Below are 21,121 nucleotides of genomic sequence, written 5' to 3'. Positions count from 1 at the left end.
TCTACTAACAATTTAAAATGTCACATTCAAGTTAAAAGCCTGATATATAATAAATATTACTCCCCTTAAACAAATACAACATTAAAATGTCTTAAAAATGTTTTTAGGTGTAGGACTGCAGGCTTAAAACTGCATTATGAGGAAAATCGCATTAAAAACGCTTCAAAAACGCAACAGTGTGAATTGCGTCTTCCTTGCGATTTTTATGTTTTAATATTGTATAGAGTCAGGTGACCCCACCTAAAAGGATTGGACCAGGATTGTCAGTATAGCCTTACATAAAAAGATAAAAAAGATAAGAAATATACAAAGATATAAAAAGGTGTAAAAAGGTGATCTTCATCAGGGATATATATTGTAAGGGTAATTCATAATTGTGCAGTCATATATGTAGGGAGTCATCCGGTGGGGAGGTGAATCACAGTGTCAATAACTGACCCTCCTGTGATATCTCATCCCCACCGGACAGCCCCCCCAAGTGTTTACAGGAACCCGAACACCTCCATCTCAGCATTGAGACCCCTCGGTATAATGGTGTCATATTCAAAAATTCTACGGGATTCCTGTCGTGACATGTGAGCAATGTGATTCCCTCCTCTCCACATTTTTTTGACCCTTTCTATGGCAGTGAATTTTAGGCCAGTTGGGTCACAATTGTGTTGAATTTTAAAATGTTTCGATAGGGAATGCGTTTCTAAGCCTTTTTTAATATTCGCCACATGCTCGGCTACCCTCTTTTTAAGTGTCCTTTTAGTCCTGCCTATGTACTGTTTCTTACATCCACATTCCAGTAGATATATGACATCAGTGGAATCGCACGTAAGGCACTCTTGTATTTCTACACTAAAGGAATTTGTTGTAGATTTCACCCTAGTTGTTTTTTTGGGGAAACTAGTGATCTTACAATTCGTGCATCTACCACATTTAAAAAAACCATTGGTTGTTAGCCAATTTTTTCTTTGTTGTTGTTGACTATCCCTTTTAGCTTTAACGGTCGGGGCTATTTTACCTGCCAGATTATTTGCCCTTGTATACGTTATTTTTGGAACATCACTCAGAAGTGGGCCAATTAATTTATCATCTAACAGGTGTGCCCAGTGTTTTCGAATGCTCCGTTCTACTGTTCTATATTGTGAGCTAAAAGGGAGAATAATTCTCAACATTTCATCTAGCGGTTGTGGTGGGCCTATCTCAAAGAAGCCTTTTCGTTCCATCTTCTTCACTTTCTCCAGTGATTTGTCAATTATCTGAACGGGGTAGTCTCTCTCCAGCAATTGCTGTTTCAAGTGTGCAGCCTCTTCATCAAACTTGCTATCAATAGTACAGTTTCGCTTAAGTCTGCGAAACTGACTAGTTGGTATATTGATTAGCCACCGCGGAAGGTGGCAGCTAGCAAATCTGATGAAGCTATTTTTGGCTACAGGCTTGAAAAACGTATTGCATTGTAGCCTATTTCCCCTAATCCATATTTCCAGGTCAAGGAACTCTACTTTTTCTTGACTGACAATCGGGCTGAATACTAGATTTTTATCATTGTTGTTAATGTTGCTAAGGAACAAGTCTAAAGATTCAGTCGTGTCACGCCAAATGAACAAAATGTCATCAATGTACCGCCGCCACAGCACCAGATCCGTCCCCAGCCTGGGTAGAATGATCTCTCTCTCCCATTGGGCCAAGAAGAGATTGGCATAGCTGGGGGCGAATCTGGTGCCCATGGCGGTACCGGTACACTGTAGATAGAACTCCCGCTCGAAAGAAAAATAGTTGTGAGTTAGAATATATCTCACTCCTTCCAGCAGGAACTCCAATTGTTCAACACAATTGTGACCCAACTGGCCTAAAATTCACTGCCATAGAAAGGGTCAAAAAAATGTGGAGAGGAGGGAATCACATTGCTCACATGTCACGACAGGAATCCCGTAGAATTTTTGAATATGACACCATTATACCGAGGGGTCTCAATGCTGAGATGGAGGTGTTCGGGTTCCTGTAAACACTTGGGGGGGCTGTCCGGTGGGGATGAGATATCACAGGAGGGTCAGTTATTGACACTGTGATTCACCTCCCCACCGGATGACTCCCTACATATATGACTGCACAATTATGAATTACCCTTACAATATATGATCCCTGATGAAGATCACCTTTTTACACCTTTTTATATCTTTGTATATTTCTTATCTTTTTTATCTTTTTATGTGAAGGCTATACTGACAATCCTGGTCCAATCCTTTTAGGTGGGGTCACCTGACTCTATACAATATTAAAACATAAAAATCGCAAGGAAGACGCAATTCACACTGTTGCGTTTTTGAAGCGTTTTTAATGCGATTTTCCTCATAATGCAGTTTTAAGCCTGCAGTCCTACACCAAAAACATTTTTAAGACATTTTAATGTTGTATTTGTTTAAGGGGAGTAATATTTATTATATATCAGGCTTTTAACTTGAATGTGACATTTTAAATTGTTAGTAGAAATGCAGCAGTAATCAAATCCATCCCACATATTGCAACAAGCTGAACAAAGCATAATTGAGGGTGGGCCAATACCATATATAAGGAGTGAGAATCCACTCACTCGGTGGCCACTGAGGAAGGGGCGTAAGACCCTGAAACGCGTCTGGCATACAGAGTGAGCGTGGATTCAAAGAGAAGACAAAGGACGAAGAAACTATACTTCAAATTGAAAGCGCAAGAGATCCAGATCCAGATTCAAAATTACCGCCGCAAAGCAGTGACGTCATCTAAGCGTCTGCCCGGAACCCCAGAGCACCAGGTCACGTGGGACGCCACAGACGGCCGTGCTCGGCCACCTGGGAAATCGCGCTGCGGCTAGGCAGCAAGGAGGGGTGAGACCGGGAGACCTGAAGCGGCTGGACACTGTAAGTAATCTGGAGGCTAGTGCCTATGCGCTTCAGCCGTACGCATCTCTGTACTTACTTTCAAACACCGGACATTGACATATAGTCATTTTCATTGCCCCATCTGATACATTTGTTGGGGCTATTTTGAGGACTTCCTATAGTACCACTACTACTGTGCAGCACCGTAGGATTTGGGACACTGTTTGGATGAACTGTCACACATTGAACTTCAACATATTGTACCCATAACAGTGGCTTACCACCATACCGACTGCACAGTTGTTACCATATTTGTGGCGTCATATGTACATGATATAGGCTGCTATTGTAGTTATTTGATGTACGTTTTATGTGATTTTAGGGGTTTGTTTTTAGAGTATTAATTATTAAACATCAAATTATTCATCCATCTAGTGTTTCCCTGGTGTGTGTGCCCCCTCGTTTCTTCTATACAAAACAGTAAGAGCTTTTTTTTTTTTTTTTAACAAAGAATATCTGTAAAGGCAAAGCACAGATCTGCAAATTGGTTGTACGCCGTCATCTCGTTTCCACTGGAGGATCAGACAGCCTGACACCCAGTGTCCAGACAGCAGGGGCTTAAAGGACCTGTACACTTTTGGAAACAAGTATTATTTTATTGCTCCGGGGCATCTGAAATAACAAATGAAGCAACTTAGCAAATAGTCTTCATTAAGAATATTATACAGTTTTTTTTTGTATACAGCTCCTATGAAATCCTGTGCATCTCCATGGTAGTCTGATCCTGCAGTCATGCATTATTCCCTTCCGTCTGCAGAAGAATGGGGTAGTACTTGACCACGGGATCAGACTACACACGGGGTTTGTGTCTTGCAGGATTATTAAAGACGCACACAAGTCAGCACAGAAGTTGCATACGCAAAACGGGAGGGGATTTTCTGTAAAGTTGCTTCGCTATCTATAAACCTGATGTTGCTGGATCAACAATCTAATGGTACTTTCACAAGAGAAGAGATAAGCGGTGCCAGGGGGCCGTAACTTCTTTTAACAAAGGGGAGTAGTTGGTTCAGTCACGTCGCTACTGATACAGGAAAGATAAGCGGCCGCAGGCAGCTGCTGCTCCTCTCTACAGCAAATCGAATGATTCTCTAGAAGATTATAATCGCGCCTAAGGATTAGAACAACAGATAACAGGACATGTAACAGGCATAGGAACGATTACTAAGCTAATTCCACTTTTATCGAGGTTTCGTTCTTTAGATCTAGATAAAATAAATAAAATTGTACCAATTTTGAGTCTCCATTCACATCCAAAGCTGCTGCCAAAATTCTGACAGACAGCGACTTAGCTCCACCCCCGCTGTCAAACATGTGACCTAACAAGCTCTAATGGTAACAGGAACCTTTCTTTGGAGGTGAATGGAGAAAAGAAAATAAAACCTCAAAATCAGTACAAATAAAAGAAAAGCGGTCCAGTCACCATCTAATGAAAGGGAAAGTGGTACCGTGGTTTGGTGTAGATCCTGAGGGGGTGACCTCAGTATGGATGGCACATCACCCGCATCCCGGACGTGGAACAAAACGATTAGCGCGTGTTATTTTTACGCCGTTTGGAGATTTTTGGAGGTTACTTTAGGTTCTATTGCCACGTGGAGTAGTCACCCATGACAACCAATCAGATTCCACGACTCATTTCTCAGAGACCCTTGGTTGCTATGGGCAACTACTCCGCATTTCCCTTGCACTAGTCTTAATACATCTCCATTCTCCACCATTAGGTTAGAACTATGAGAAGACCTGGCCTTCTGATTCATGGCGACCTATTACGGTGGTGTATTTATTTTTTAAAGGAATTGTCCAGTAGTTAAAAACATGGTTACTTCCCCCCCCCCCTTGAAAAACAGCCCCCCCACCTGTCCACAGGTTGCACGTAGTATTGCAGCTCATCCCAGTCCATGGACAGATGTGATGCAGCCATGTTCTTCTCCTGTAGAACCCTGGACGATCCCTTTAAACCATACTTACTAACATTTGCGTTGGTAAATTTGAGGCCCATCCGGGAACACCCACTGGATGTTTATGGGCCCAGACAAGTCCTATGGCAGGATTATCTGTGTCAATTCTGGACAATCCCGGCACAAGGACGGTTTCCCTGATCAACCAGGCCCAGTCAGGAAACAAAAACTTAGCTCTGATTGGTTGCTATGGGCAACCAATAACTTAGACAGAAAGCAGGGATAAAACCAGGCCCATGAGCAGACTGGATTTTTTTAAAAGAGAGATCGCATTACTCAAAATGCAATTACAAATGTGCGTGTGAAGTACCCAACAATGGGTTTTATAGGGCTCTGCGCTGACAGATGGACAGGGTTTATATTGCTTTCAGTGCAAATACAGGGACAGGCTGAATTATCTGGTAGTAATACATTTATTTACTGGCAAAGCCGCCATCACTGCTTTCACCTTCATGGTCTGCGTCGGCAGCCTGCCCCAAAGCCCAGTCCTCAGCTTGATAAATGCACCTTTCAGCCATGTTCACATGACAGATTGCGCTCAAGAAATCTGCGTGTAAAGCATGAGCACACCGTAAAAATTTTAAAAGGAATTTTCCAGGAGTAAGATGCTGATGAGCTATCCACAGGATAGGCCATCAATAGCCCATTGACAGGGGGGGGGGGGGGGGTGGGTGCTGGTTGTCGGACCCCAACCAATCAGTGCTCCAGCCTCCTCACAGCGCCGTACAGGTCATGTGACCGATGTACATGATGTCAATGGCCTAGGAAGAGAAAGCCATACTATGCAGCCCCTTGTTGGGGGTGCCTGAAATCAGACCCTATACTGAGGACAGGGTCCAGAAAACCCCTTTAATAGTGTTCACATGCCAGACTCTGTAATCCACCTACAAAATTCAGCACAGAATCAGTAGCTAATTTTTTCTAGCAGATTTGATTTTCTTGTAGTTTTTGAAGTATTTTTGATGTGTTTTTTATTTTTAACCAATGGGTATAAAACTATTTTTGGCTTGCGGCTTTTGGCACAGATCCGCACCAAAACGCGCAGACAGTACTGAGCTTTTTTTTTCTGCTTCCCATTTATTTCAACGGGAGAGTCAGTGCAGATTCCGCGCCAAGATAAAGTGCAATTTTTCTTTTTTCCCCACGCAATTTTTTTTACAAGTGGAAAGAAAGAGAGTCCCAATGAAATCAATAGTAGGCTGCTTGGAGGCTTTTTTTTGCCATGGAAAAAACACGAAAAAAAAAACAAATGTGAACTTGCCCTAAGGGTCCATTCACACGTCCGTTTTTTCTTTCCTGATCTGTTCCGTTTTTTGCGGAACAGATCTGGACCAGATCTGGACCCATTTATTTTCAATGGGTCCTGGACAAAATCGGACAGCACGTTTCCGTTGTTCCGTTCCGCATGTCCGTTTAAATATACAAACCGGATTCCAAAAAAGTTGGGACACTAACCAAATTGTGAATAAAAACTGAATGCAATGATGTGGAGATGGCAAATGTCAATATTTTATTTGTAATAGAACGTAGATGACAAATCAAACGTTTAATCCGAGTAAATGAATCATTTTAAAGGAAAAATACGTTGATTCCAATTTTCACGGTGTCAACAAATCCCAAAAAAGTTGGGACAAGTAGCAATAAGAGGCTGGAAAAAGTAAATTTGAGCATAACGAAGAGCTGGAAGACCAATTAACACTAATTAGGTCAATTGGCAACATGATTGGGTATAAAAAGAGCTTCTCGGAGTGGCAGTGTCTCTCAGAAGCCAAGATGGGTAGAGGATCACCAATTCCCACAATGTTGCGCAGAAAGATAGTGGAGCAATATCAGAAAGGTGTTACCCAGCGAAAAATTGCAAAGACTTTGCATCTATCATCATCAACTGTGCATAACATCATCCGAAGATTCAGAGAATCTGGAACAATCTCTGTGCGTAAGGGTCAAGGCCGTAAAACCATACTGGATGCCCGTGATCTCCAGGCCCTTAAACGACACTGCACCACAAACAGGAATGCTACTGTAAAGGAAATCACAGAATGGGCTCAGGAATACTTCCAGAAACCATTGTCAGTGAACACAATCCACCGTGCCATCCGCCGCTGCCAGCTGAAACTCTACAGTGCAAAGAAGAAGCCATTTCTAAGCAAGATCCACAAGCTCAGGCGTTTTCACTGGGCCAGGGATCATTTAAAATGGAGTGTGGCAAAATGGAAGACTGTTCTGTGGTCAGACGAGTCACGATTCGAAGTTCTTTTTGGAAATCTGGGACGCCATGTCATCCGGACCAAAGAGGACAAGGACAACCCAAGTTGTTATCCACGCTCAGTTCAGAAGCCTGCATCTCTGATGGTATGGGGTGGCATGAGTGCGTGTGGCATGGGCAGCTTGCATGTCTGGAAAGGCACCATCAATGCAGAAAAATATATTCAGGTTCTAGAACAACATCTGCTCCCATCCAGACGTCATCTCTTTCAGGGAAGACCCTGCATTTTCCAACAAGATAATGCCAGACCACATTCTGCATCAATCACAACATCATGGCTGCGTAGGAGAAGGATCCGGGTACTGAAATGGCCAGTCTGCAGTCCAGATCTTTCACCTATAGAGAACATTTGGCGCATCATAAAGAGGAAGGTGCAACAAAGAAGGCCCAAGACGATTGAACAGTTAGAGGCCTGTATTAGACAAGAATGGGAGAGCATTCCTATTTCTAAACTTGAGAAACTGGTCTCCTCGGTCCCCAGACGTCTGTTGAGTGTTGTAAGAAGAAGGGGAGATGCCACACAGTGGTGGAAATGGCCTTGTCCCAACTTTTTGGGGATTTGTTGACCCCATGAAATTCTGATTCAACATATTTTTCCCTTAAAATGGTACATTTTCTCAGTTTAAACTTTTGTTCCGTGATTTATGTTCTATTCTGAATAAAATATTAGAAGTTGGCACCTCCACATCATTGCATTCAGTTTTTATTCACGATTTGTATAGTGTCCCAACTTTTTTGGAATCCGGTTTGTAAAACATGTCCTATTCTTTTCCGCAAAATTCGGATCCTGGTACAATACAAAGTCAATGGATCCGCAAAAAACTGAAGACATTCGGATGTCATTACGTATGTCATCCGTTTTATGCGGATTCCGTTCCTGGAAATTACATTTTCATTTTTTATTTTTATTTTTTCAAAGAAATCCAAACAACTTTATTTGCTTATTGAAATTTATACATGTTTCCGTTTTTTGCGGATCCGCAAAAAACGGATGACATACGGAAACATTTTCAGGAACAACGGATCCGCAAAAAACGGACCGAAAATCGAGATATAGAAAAATACGGACGTGTGAATGTAGCCTAACAGTGTGAAATCCATGGGGTATCCGCAGCGTAATGCGTGGCAAAATCTGCATGCAACAAGCAGATTTTCCTATGACATCTGCAGCAGACAAAAATTCATGTGGAGTACCCATATGGCGGATTTTGTAAGCAGATTTCGGGGTGCATTTTGTGGCGTAATCCACGTGGTATCCAAGTAAAATCCGCCCTCCAAATACTTACCAACAAGTAAAAAACTCAAGAAACTGAAGCCACGCCTCCTCAGGCTGCCCAAAAATGCCCCCAAAATGCAATTGAACTGCTCACCCTGAGGTGGGGTGTGAACTATCCGCACCCTTTTCAAGACCAGCCTTATGCGATTGTCCTGGCAAAATCATCACCGTTGACTAAAATGCTCCCATTAATACAAAATATTCTCGTCAAACATGCCCTATAGGTTCTATAACTGCACCAAAATACAAAACAAAACACGGAACGTTCAGCAAATTCAAGTCGATCAAAGATGGCGTTCCCCTTCAAATACAGATAAGGATTATATATGATCCACCGAGATACTCACGTTCCCAACACATCCCGGAATTCATAAATATCTCGTATGTCTTCCGCTCTCTTCTTCCAGCTTGGCCCATCCTCTCCCAAGGGCATCCTGAAAGGTATTCCTTTACCACTTAGCGCTGATAGAAATGTCTGCCAAGTCTAAAAGAGGAATAAAAAAAAAATATATATATATCCATCAAATGAGTTAGACTAAAATATTCTCTTCTCGGTACATGCTGATCAGATCAAAAAGGCATACAGAGGAGGCGGCCATTAATACACAAATCTAAGCCATATCCTTAAAGCTGCTGTTCGGCAAGACTCATTTTGCTGTTGTATAGGGCAGAGGGAGTTAAAAAAATATATATATAAAAAACAAAGAAGTAACACTCGCCGGACACTTGCAGGGTTCCCGCTGGTCTCCACTTCCTGGTCCCACCGTGACACACAGGAAATGCCAGCTCAGCCAATCACGGGTCATCGCTGTGGCCCCGTGACTCCTGCGTATCCAGCCGGAATCAGAAGTACAGCGCAACGGGGACCTGGTAAGCATCAGAACAGCAGTGGTGGGGGGAATCAGTGAGGAGATTTTTTTTTTTTTTTTTTTTACCAACTCCATGCCATATATAAAAATAATTTAATCCTGCTGGACAACCCCTTTAAAAGGGGCTCTCTACTTTGAACTATAACCCCTACTGTAGTTGTTAGAAGGGTCCTGTAACCGTTAGCTGAGCACAAAGTGCCCCTCCCTGCAAAGACCCCCAGCGATCAGCTGCAATCTGTGGGAAACTTGGCAGCCAGTGTTCAATTTTCCTGCAGCGCCACCGCAGGACATATTAAGAATTGCACAATGACCATTCACGACAATGTTGCCTCTGGCTACTGCAGGACAGGACAGGGCCTCCAAAGCAAGAGGGAACCTTAACCTCCCTCCACTCTGGCCAAGAGATGAGGCTCCTGAACGGAGGACACGAGCCCCATACACGAGGGTGTATGAAAATGGGTTTTCTACACTGGACAACCCCTTTAATTGACATGGAACAGGAAGGGAGTCAAGTAGGACTCTGATGCAATGGTGCAGCATGCAGGCCCAGAAATCTGAATTCCATGAGGGTCAGCTGGTAACCTTGGGGGCCTCAAATTTGAGTCCATCGTAGGACCACTGTAGTCTGCACGGTCCACTGACTAATAGGTCAGGCGCAAAGCTTTGTACGAAATGACGCTTCGATTGATTCACTATAATGAATTACTCAGAGCAGCAGAAGACAGATGTCACACGTTCTAGAAAGCAGCGGAAGGTAACTTTACAGACACCCTGACACCTCTATAACGAGCCCAGTATATCTTTAGTATATCCGATGGCTGGCACGACTCACAGAAGTTCCGGAACCTGAGATATGAGGAGCTGTAGGAAGTTGTCCCTCACTTTCCAGAGCTATATAGCTAGAGTTTTATAGTGATACAGAGCTCCAAATCCCCTGCTCGGGCAGTCACATAATAAAATTCTACTTTCGTGAAGCCACCATTAGAGGGGGCTTGCTGCATACAGCCTTATCACTGAGTTCCATGTATAAACAGTATGCAGTCAGCTCCCTCTAGTGGTGACTGCAGGAGGAATTTTAGCATTCGCCTTAAAGATTATGAAGGAGATTTGGAGCTTGGTATCAGGAAAAACAGAGCTGTGACTGCTATAAAGATATATAGAGAAATTATTAGGCACCAATTACAGTAGAAAAATGCTGTTCATTTGCTATAAAGGGGTATTTTCATAAAGTGAGGTTATATCAAGTGAATATGCCAGCAGTTTATGATGGATTGGTGTCTGACCTCCAGTACCCCCACAGACCCTGAAAATGAAGGGGATGCAGCACTAATTCAGCACTGCATCCCCTGCACTATGACGCCCCGGTCACCAGCTGCCGACTGCCCTATTCACTTAATCATAGAGTGAAGGCTTTTCCTAGTAATATGCCATTACTTTTTTATATCAGAATACCCCTTTAAGAAAAGAATATGGGGTAGTGACATAAATCATATGGTAAGACTCTTAAATATCCTAGTTCCTACAAATACGTAACACCACCTAGAAACAAGCTGAGCAGGTTTATACAGAACAATACTTACTAATCCCCTATATAACGCCAGACAATTACTGGTTGACACTACTTTTCAAGAACAGAAAATACATATACGTGTACAGGACAAAGCACTGCAAGCTGCGACTCTCCAGCTGTTGAGCAACTACAACACCCAACATGCTGTGATACACTTTGCTGAAAATCCTCTGGATTTCCTTGGCCTAGCATGCATGTGTCTTCAATAGGGAGAGGAGAATAAGTGGCTGTGGGGGTGAGAACACAAGGATCAAGGAAGCTGTAGGGGTGAGAGCCCGGGTAGAGCGCAGAGATCAAGAAGGCTGTGGGGGTAAGAGCGCAAGGATCGAGGAGGCTGTGTAGGGGTGAGAGCGCAAGGATCAAGGAGGCTGTGTAGGGGTGAGAGCGCAAGGATCAAGGAGGCTGTGTAGGGGTGAGAGCGCAAGGATCAAGGAGGCTGTGTAGGGGTGAGAGCGCAAGGATCAAGGAGGCTGTGTAGGGGTGAGAGCGCAAAGATCAAGGAGGCTGTGTAGGGGTGAGAGCGCAAGGATCAAGGAGGCTGTGTAGGTGAGAGCCGGGGGAGAGCGCAAGGATCGATCAAGAAGGCAGTGAGGGTGGAGCTGGGGGAGAGTGTAAGGACTTTATGTTTGTTTTTTTGCTTGGTATCTAATTGGTATTGAGTATCGCAATACTTTTCTTCGTATCGAAATCAACCTCAAAATTCTGGTATTGTAAAAACTCTACTTCAAACTGTTGATCGGCGGGTTTACCAGCAGTCAGACCACCACCGATCTGATATTGATGACTTATCCTGTATGGTGGTTGGGATCTGTTGGGAACCTGTCTAAACTTTAATTTACCCAAAAATAAGTGGAACCAGATGTCTCGGGTAACAGCATATCCTGTACCTCTAATAAAATTGTATACCAAGCTCAACGTTCATGTTTATGGGGAAGTCAAAGATGACGTGGGCTGAAATATTGCGCAAGAAAGGTTTATTGGGGACATACTGGAGCATATTCCCAACATGTAACAAGCAGCGATTGGCAATAAAACAAGACGATTGGCGCTCGTTTAGCTCTATTGATATGAAGCAATCATTGTCTGATCAAGCAAACATTAGCACATCATTCGGGCACAGTTTCCTGTTGTACAATTTCTTACATGAATGCAATTTTGTGCGAACTTTTTTAGCCACTCTCACAACTTTGGGTGGGGCTTAGGGGAAGGGTTGTGGTCTCAGCCCCATAAAAGAGCTAATCACCCGACAAACAAGTTACGCCCCTCTAATACCCCTTTCAATCAATTTTCCAACAATGCTTCTTTTGACAAGAGGTGCCTCTGTTATGCTCACTTCATGATGCCATAAGGTAGGGTCTCGGTGGGTTGTCCAGGATTAAAAAAACATGAATGTTTTCATGCCATTATGCCTGTCGAGGGGTTCTGTGTCACCCCCAAGTTGAAGTATAAAACCCAAGGTGTTTTTTCCAGACACCAAGAACTTTCATGACCGATGAGATCCAAATTGGCCGAATTCTCGAACACCACTAAAATTCCAATGTCACATTTCACAGATCCCAACCACCATTCAAAAATTTTTGGTATTTGGCACCAATGTCACGAGAAGTTCCTACAGATACAAATCTCAAGAAATCATATCACTTGGTTCTATTACTAGTCTCCAATAATATCTTCTTCAAGTATCAGTATTTTTTTCTTCCTTCCGAATACATTTAATCAACTTTTTTTTTAAATAACGACATCTCACGGGTTACCATGACAACAGCAGCAGCTCATATAAGTGTACGAAGAGATCCCCCTTATCCTCCCACCCATAAGAACACCTCTGACATTTGTTAGAAACCTCTGCAATTTGAGTGCAGCAACCACCCCTCCAGAAATAGTCTACCGATGACGGCTTCTCTGCTCCATACTGTATTCCTCAAACGTTACAGAAGCCCATTGGAGTGTAAAGCAGAAGTAGGGCTCCCAATTTATTTTTAGACAAGAAATCTAGGGCACCCTCAACAATGATGCCACCCAACCCTATCAGTCTTGTGAACGTGGATGTCCTGGTTTCTCATCAAGATCCAAATTAGTCACTGAACTCAAGTAGGAGACTCAAAAACATATCTAATGAAACTGTCCTATGGAAAAAGACCAGGAAGACTCTCCAAGAAGTCTTTTATGAAGAAATCAACATAAGAAATAGAAACCCATGAGACATTGTTTCCATGATTCATAAAATTGACCCTACACTTCAATTTAGATCTTTAATAAGGTCTCCATTGAGTTCAATCGATTTGCTGTCAACAGGAGCGTAATGATCAGTGGATATGGAACCACTGTGTGTCAACCAACCAGTTTTACTTTGGGCTCAACCTAAGGGCTTTATCCTGGCAGTCTCATTAGTATTCAACCTTTACCCCCTCTACAAGGATCTGGGCTTTGCGGCAGGGAAGCCACCAGGCCACTAACTCCTGGAGTAGTCTTGGTGTGGCTGACCCAGTGCGAGACACCAAGGGATCAGGCAAACTCATAGTCAGTAACAGGCCAAGGTAAGGGCAGGCTGCAAAGGTTTAAGACAGTAATAAGGCACAGGTCAGGACAGGCCGAGCAGGGTCAGAGTCGGGAATTGGACAGAGGTCAGTAGATGGGCAAACAAACATAACATCACACCTTAGCAGGGACTAGCATGCTAGAAACACCTATTGCTCAGGCACCTCAGCCTAGGGAAAGGTGCCTTAAATATCTCCAGTTGTCCATCCATCGGCTGGTAAAGTCTAGGTTGCACACACTCGCCTTTTAAGAGACAGGGAGCATGAATGCATGGGAATCACAAGGAGGCCTGGGAGATGAACACAGGCTGTGGCCTGCAACATGGAGACACAGGACTCCAGCAAAAACAGCTAAATCAGCAGTGAAAGCAGGGTGGGCGAACAGTGCCCGTGCCTTCCTTGAGGAGCAGAACGGCGGTGGGCACAAGACGCCAACATAACAGCGAGTTAATATTTATCAAAAGTAAAGGAGATGAGTATAAAAGCCAGAAGAAGACAGTTATGCTCGGAGTGGAAGGCATAAGATAAAGTAAGATGGATACAATAACAAAAACCATAGACAGGACATTAAATCCTTGAAGACCCAAACAGAACACAAGACAGTCTATGGTTGTAAACATCTTATAAGACATATTTAATTGGCCATTCACTAGAGAAAAAGATGGACTACTAGTCACCTATTTGTCTTCATACCCAAGACCACCTTAGAATAAAATGGCCCTGGGAGTTGGCGTATGGCCTACACAATCAAGTTCAACCAAAAAACTAACTAAGCAAGTGCCTTTAGGTTGTGATCGCGTGTTGACCTCGGTAGCAATAGAAGTGTGAAGGTTTCACTCAATAGTTGGGTAAAATCTTAATTGGGTAAAATATTGGTTATGATCATATCTGCCCACTTAACAGTGTCCAAGATGTTAAGAACCAGGGTTGGACTGGCTCACCAGAGTACTAGAGGATAACAATCATTTGCCAGTTGGGTCTATTTTTTAAAATCAAAATCTATTAGACCTTATTGAAGATATGGAGGCTGGGCCAGTCAATAATTTCCTCAGGCGAGTCCAAGGAACCCCAGTCCAACCCTGGTAGAAGTAGGAGTTTCGGCCATAACATGACCAAAAAAAATCTTCTGGATTCTTTCTGCCCGAAAATCAACAGATGAGACGATAAGGTCTTTAAAGCATAGACATCTTTTCAGCCGGCACTCATTCTCCTCTCTTCCCTAATTGCTGTCGCATTGAGAGGAAGGGAGCGCAGCCTTTGATCCCAGTCCAACTGATGAATATTCAATGATCAGTCACTGCATGCAAACATCTACCTAAACTCAAGGGGGACATTTCTTCACACAGTCATCTTTGAAAAGAAATTAAATCTGAGGAAAATATCAACATAAGAGCAATATAAAAGGCGGAGGGGGGGACTATAGGCATCTAGGACTTTGGAACATGACTCTGGTTTAGCTGAGTGAAAGGACTTTGGAGTCTAGGACAAGTTTCTCCTTGCAAAGACCGCCAAGTTGGCGTAGGGCGTCTTCTATCCCAAGTTGAGTTTAAGGCCTCACACTGACTTATAGGGTAGCTAGGGCTGCAGATATTGACTATTTTTGTAATCGAGTATTCTATCAATTAATCAAGTAATCTAATTAAAAAAATATACCGGTAATTAAAAGAACGTTTTTCTTTATAAAAACTCATCAGCACCCCCCCCCCCCTTTCCATCAGCTGGCCCCCATGTCATCAGATTCCCCCATGCCATCAGGCTTTACCCAGTGCCATCAACTGCCCCCCCCCAGTGCCATCAGCTGCCCCCCTTCCAGTGTCACCAGCTTGCCCCCAAGTGCCACCACCTCCCCCTCCTAGCCATGTCCCCAGCACCAATCAAATAAAATACTTAAGTCTCCTGTAGGGGCGCCTCTCCACAGCTCATCCAGCTTCTTCTCCGCGCGTTGCACTGTAGTCCTGACGTCACACAGCGTCAGGTCATATTGCGCGGTTACGTGCACTATGTCCTGACGATGTGTCAGGAGGAAAGTGCAGCGCGGTTCGGGCCGGCGGGTAACCACAGAGCGGTGAGTAATAACAAGCGCTTCACTCACACTCCCTGGTCGCATGACCCAAAGGAATCCTCAATCCAAAAGGTGGTACTAGAGAGTAGGGATCGACCGATATTGATTTTTTAGGGCCGATACCGATAATTTGTGAACTTTCAGGCCGATAGCCGATAATTTATACCGATATTCTGGGAATTTTCATTTTTGAGAAAAAAAAAAATTCCTACACAAATCTGCTGAAAATTAATATGTTTATTGTTAATGTGTATTTTTTTGTTTATTGTTAATGTGTATTTTTTTTTATAAATCTTTTTCATTTATACTTAATATTTTTGTGTTTTTTTTTTACTAACTTTTAACCCCCTTAGGGACTAGAACCTTTGTCCTATTCACCCTGATAGATCTCTATCAGGGTGAATAGGATCTCACACTGTCCCTGCTGCTCTGTGCATAGTGCACACAGCAGCATGGAGCTGAACATGGCAGCCAGGGCTTCAATAGCGTCCTGGCTGCCATGGTAACCGATCGGAGCCCCAGGCTTACACAGCTGGGGCTCCGATCGGAGGAGCACGGGAGAGGGGATCCTGTGGCCACTGCCACCAATGATTAATACTGGGGGGGGCGCACTGCGCCACCAATGTTTTTACTATTGGCCGGGATTGGGGTGGGGGGCGCACTGCGCCACCAATGATTAATACTGGGGGGCTTGGAGGGGCGCACTGCGCCACCAATGAAGATAAGTCTCTCGATCATTCATATACAGGAGGCGGGAGCTGGCTGCAGAATCACATAGCCGGCTCCCGACCTCTATCAGCGGTAGCTGCGATCCGCGGCACCTGAGGAGTTAACTACCGCGGACCGCAGCTATTGCTCATAGAGGTCGGGAGCCGGCTATGTGATTCTGCAGCCAGCTCCCGCCTCCTGTATATGAATGAATGAGAGGCTTATCTTCATTGGTGGCGCAGTGGCCACAGCCCCTCCCCTCTTCTTATGTTCTATCCCCTCATTGGCGGCAGCGGCAGCAGCAGCACAGGGGGAGGAGACACTGCTTCCTTCTCCCCTGTGCTGCGGAGGGAACACAGAGAGCGATGAGAGCAGCGCGATCTGTGTTCCCCATACGTTATCGGTACGGTATATCGGCAAAATAGATGCCGATACCGATAACGTTCAAAATCCTCAATATCGGCCGATAATATCGGCCAAACCGATAATCGGTCGATCCCTACTAGAGAGCCAGCTTGTGCCTCCTGGATAAGAGAGTATTTACCCTTTTTCTATTGAAAATTGCATGGCCTACAAGACTCCCTCCACCAACTTGGTGGTCTCCATAATGAGAAAAGCCCAAAACAGCTGTCTGTGGGTGGGTGTCTCTTTTACACAAAGGATTCGGGCCTGTTAAAAAGGCTGGACGTTGACTTTTAGAGTAGACATCCAATCGGTGGAACCAGATTTTGTCCTTCTGGATAACACCTTATTTACATTTTATTCATAAGTTTGGCGCAGATTGGGTTGTCCTACAGCATACTTACCCAAACCTACCCGGGAACACCCACTTATGGGTGCTGTTTACATAGGCTCATTCTTGGTCCAAAACAAGCTGAACTTTCTTGGACCGTCTCTGAAAATTAGGGAGTGTCTGAAACTATGCTAAAGAAAGAAAATGGAATCTATCCGTGCTATAACCAGGCATTTTCTGTCTTTAGGAATAATAAATACATCAGAAAGTTACTGGTCACACCCACTCGCGATTAACACCGTCCACTTGTCAAAACTGACGAGCAAAGTCACAAATTTTAATGCAACTTTGGTGTACGGCATCATCTGCAACGCCAAAAGTCTGGTGCAAATCGTTTACACTTACTAACATCATAGTTGGTAAATTTGGGGCCCCCTGAAAAACCCATGAGGGGCTGCACATTTATGAGTAGGGATTACATATGCCCCACTTATTTTTGAACCGGGACTGTCCGAATTGGATGGTTGGAAGCTATGTACATTCCCCCCATCATCACATAAGAGCAGCCGCCATGATGGATAAAACCTAAAATATTACCCTAAAACACAATAAAAATAGAACAAGTTTAAATAAATTTCATAAAAACCTATGTAAATCCAAATGAAGTTACCAGAAGGAGGCGCGCCCACTGAAATCTGCAAAGACTAATTATCAAAACCTGAGACACCGACGGCAGAGTGCGCGCTTCATTCCCATAAATATCTCATGAGATGCAAGTACATTTTAGCATCATGTATTTTTCAGGACCCGTTGAACTTTTTAATGCACCAGTAAGTAAACGGACATCGCGGGAATATCCGCATTGAAGTAACAAGAGAACTGGATGAAGTGGTATCTGTTTCAGGAAAAGCTGGGTGGTGCAATGGTCGCCATGAGAAATCAGTGGCAGCACACAATGGGTGACACCCTAAATAGTTAAATATGTGCTCCGCCCCTTCAAAGGTAGACCGCACCCCTAAATGCCTTTGAATCAGTGGCGCACATGGACAGTACTGAAAAGAGGGGTGGAATGTAATAAGACGGCACTTCATATAGATCAGATGAATTGACTCTTAATAAATAAGTCACATCTTTGCCTCTCTGGATGCCAAAAATGTAAAATCTGCCAGGGTGTGGGAGGCCCGCCCCTGCTGAGCCACACCCAAACGAGATCGGCATACAATAGCAGAAAGTCACAGTAATGTCTCTAGGCGTGGCACAAAAATCTGAGAGTCCCTTACCCTTCAGCAGAGCCACAGCGCTCCAGTACCCCTCGCCAGAGCCCAAGCACCCCTCGCCAGAGGCGAGCCCCGTACCCCTTCAGTAGAGCCCCAGCACCCCTCGCAAGACAGAGCCCAAGCGCCCCTCGCCAAAGAGAGCCCAAGCGCCCCTCGCCAAAGAGAGCCCAAGCGCCCCTCGCCAAAGAGAGCCCAAGCACCCCTCGCCAGAGGCGAGCCCCGTACCCCTTCAGTAGAGCCCCAGCACCCCTTCAGTAGAGCCCCAGCACCCCTCGCAAGACAGAGCCCAAGCGCCCCTCGCCAAAGAGAGCCCCGTACCCCTTCAGTAGAGCCCCAGCACCCCTTCAGTAGAGCCCCAGCACCCCTCGCAAGACAGAGCCCAAGCGCCCCTCGCCAAAGAGAGCCCCGTACCCCTTCAGTAGAGCCCCAGCACCCCTTCAGTAGAGCCCCAGCACCCCTCGCCAGACAGAGCCCAAGCTACCCTCGCCACAAGCGAGCCCCAGAGCCCCGTACCCCTTCAGTAGACCCCCAGCACCCCTCGCCAGAGAGAGCCCCAGTGCCCCTCGCCAGAGGCAAGTCCCGTACACCTTCAGAAGAGCCCCCAGCACCCCTCGCCAGACAGAGCCCAAGCTCCCCTCGCCAAAGAGAGCCCCAGCACCCCTTGCCACAGGCGAGCCCCAGAGCCCCGTACCCCTTCAGTAGAGCCCCAGCACCCCTCGCCAGGCAAAGCCAAAGCTCCCCTCGCCAGAGGCGAGCCCCGTACCCCCAGAGCCCTGTACCCCTTCAGTAGAGCCCCAGCACCCCTCGCCAGAGGCGAGCCCCAGAGCCCCGTGCCCCTTCAGTAGAGCCCCAGCGACCAGATTCTTATGAATGAACGGGAGAAAAGCCTGCAAGTCCAAGATGGAAACTCTTTCTGCAAGAGACCCTTCCTCATCTCTAACCTTGGATATCCGATGCACGCTGACGATTAGGAAATTTGCTATAGGATAATCTATACCTGAACTTTTCCACATATTTTCTGTTTGTGTATGGCACAAATGGATAATTACAGGATTAGCTCTGTAATGTAAGTAGTGCGGGGGGGGGGGGGGGGATTACTGGAAATATCTGCAGAAAGGGGTCCCATAAGAACGGTAGATGACTGGAAAATAAAATCAATTTCTAGTTTGTAGGTATGGGGAGCTCCGAAAGGCATCAGGATGAGCGGGGATTGGTCAGAAAGCCGGAGATCTAGACCGGTCCGGATCCAAGAGGATGAAAAGAGCTCATTAAGGTCCAAATATTAGTGATAAAAAGGAGAGAAGACGACGACTGACGCCTCGGAATGTAATAACATGTAATTGGAAGACGTGACAATACTTCCAGGATGCACGCACTCGGCGACTTCACCCGTTACTAAGCAACAGCACATGTAAGAGGAAAACAAAGGAGCCTACACACTTTCATGGACGCATCCATTTTGTCATTTAAAGTTATCTGTAACCATCATAGCCTCGCTATGTGTAATCGGTAAGGAAATTCTGTGATCTGAAACTGCCCTCCAAAACTTCAAGAACAGAATCCTTCGCCTCCCTGCAGGCAATCTGGTAAGATGTTCTCTGAAGCAGCTCTCTCTCTCTCCCTCTCATAGCAGGAAATCCCAGCTCTCAAAAAAGAAGGAAAGAAGGGATACCACACAGAGAAGAGTCATGGAATTATGACTTTTTAAATATACCAAATGATACAAAATAAAGTTTAAAAAACAGGAATTATATATTATTTTTTTCAATACACAAAAAAATTAAAAGGAACTCTAGAGGGTGGATGATAGATTTTATTAAAGGGGTTATCTAACTATTTCTAACTGATGATCTATCCTCTGGATAGGTCATCAGCATCTGATCGGTGGGAGTCTGACACCCGGGACTGCCGCCGATCAGCAGTTTGAGAAGGCCCGGCGCTCCCGTGAGTGCAGCAGCCTTCTCGCTGCTTATCCTAGGCCATGTGAGTCACGTTCATTGGTCACACAGCTTGTGAGGGAGACTGAGCTGCCATTCCAAGCAGCCACTAAACAATGTACGGCGCTGTGCAAAGGCTGCGGCGCTCACAGGCGTGGCAGTGCCTTATTAAACAGCTGATTGGCGGGGATCCCGGTGTCAGACCCAAACCGGTCAGATATCGATGACCGATCCTGAGGATAACCCCTTTAAGCTCAGTTCAGGGACCAAGGGCTTTTAATCCTGGTGTCATGCTCCATCCCCTCAGGCCCTAGGCATTAAGGTTACAAGGGCCAATAAGGAGTGCCGATCGGCGCTATATCCAGCCAATCAGTGTTCATTTAAACTGTCTTTAATGAGGCCCTATGTGTATCGTAGGCAGCACATTCCTGTTTACACGGGGCGGTGGTCAATGATATTAGATTCAAGTTTCTTGGGTTTGCATGGGCCAATGATTAGGAATGAGCATTCATACCCCATGATCGGCCGATCCGCAGCCCGTGTTAAAGGGCGCCGATATCGTGGCACCGTCTTCTTTTCCATGTCCCGGAGTCACATGACATAAGGGCACACGGCTCTGGTCACATACTGACAGTAAATACTGGTTTTACTTGCTCTTTAAACCAGTGCTGGTCTGGCAGGCAGCGAAAACGTTCATTCTGCAACGCGTTTCACATCCCCCCGCGGAGAGAGATTCCCTGCAAAACAGTGGTTTTATTTATCTCATCGGATGATTGCTCCGTATGGGGATTCATTCTGACAGCAGCTTCCTCCTACAGATTTAGGTCAGGAATCAAAGAGGAAAGTCCTGGCAGAAGCATTATACCAAGGAGAGGGCGATCTCCCGCCATCCCCAGCACAGCCCCCAGGATCCTTATGTGGTGCAACTGGAGGCGACTGGGCTTCCAGCAAAAGACAAAATAACACCGCCAAGTTCCCAGTTTGAGCAAATAAAGCTTATATACTGTATCACAAATTCCTAATACACC

The 21,121-nt window shown here is 45.0% G+C and overlaps 1 protein-coding gene across 4 annotated transcripts in view; it reads right to left on the bottom strand.

The window, feature by feature from the left end:
• The window catches only part of CAMK1 (calcium/calmodulin dependent protein kinase I), a 104,916-nt gene that overhangs the window by 71,249 nt on the left and 12,546 nt on the right, over nucleotides 1–21,121 (bottom strand). For all 4 annotated transcript variants that reach the window (XM_040408460.1, XM_040408458.1, XM_040408459.1 and 1 more), the window contains exon 2: nucleotides 8,748–8,884. In XM_040408460.1, the coding sequence (XP_040264394.1) occupies nucleotides 8,748–8,833 (86 nt within the window). In that variant the 5' untranslated portion in view covers nucleotides 8,834–8,884. The remainder of the gene's footprint in view (nucleotides 1–8,747; nucleotides 8,885–21,121) is intronic.

The sequence above is a fragment of the Bufo bufo genome, chromosome 9, assembly GCF_905171765.1.
Source record: "Bufo bufo chromosome 9, aBufBuf1.1, whole genome shotgun sequence".
Lineage (NCBI taxonomy): Eukaryota > Metazoa > Chordata > Amphibia > Anura > Bufonidae > Bufo > Bufo bufo.
Note: the sequence above shows the minus strand (reverse complement) of the source record. Positions and strands in the feature narration are given on the sequence as shown.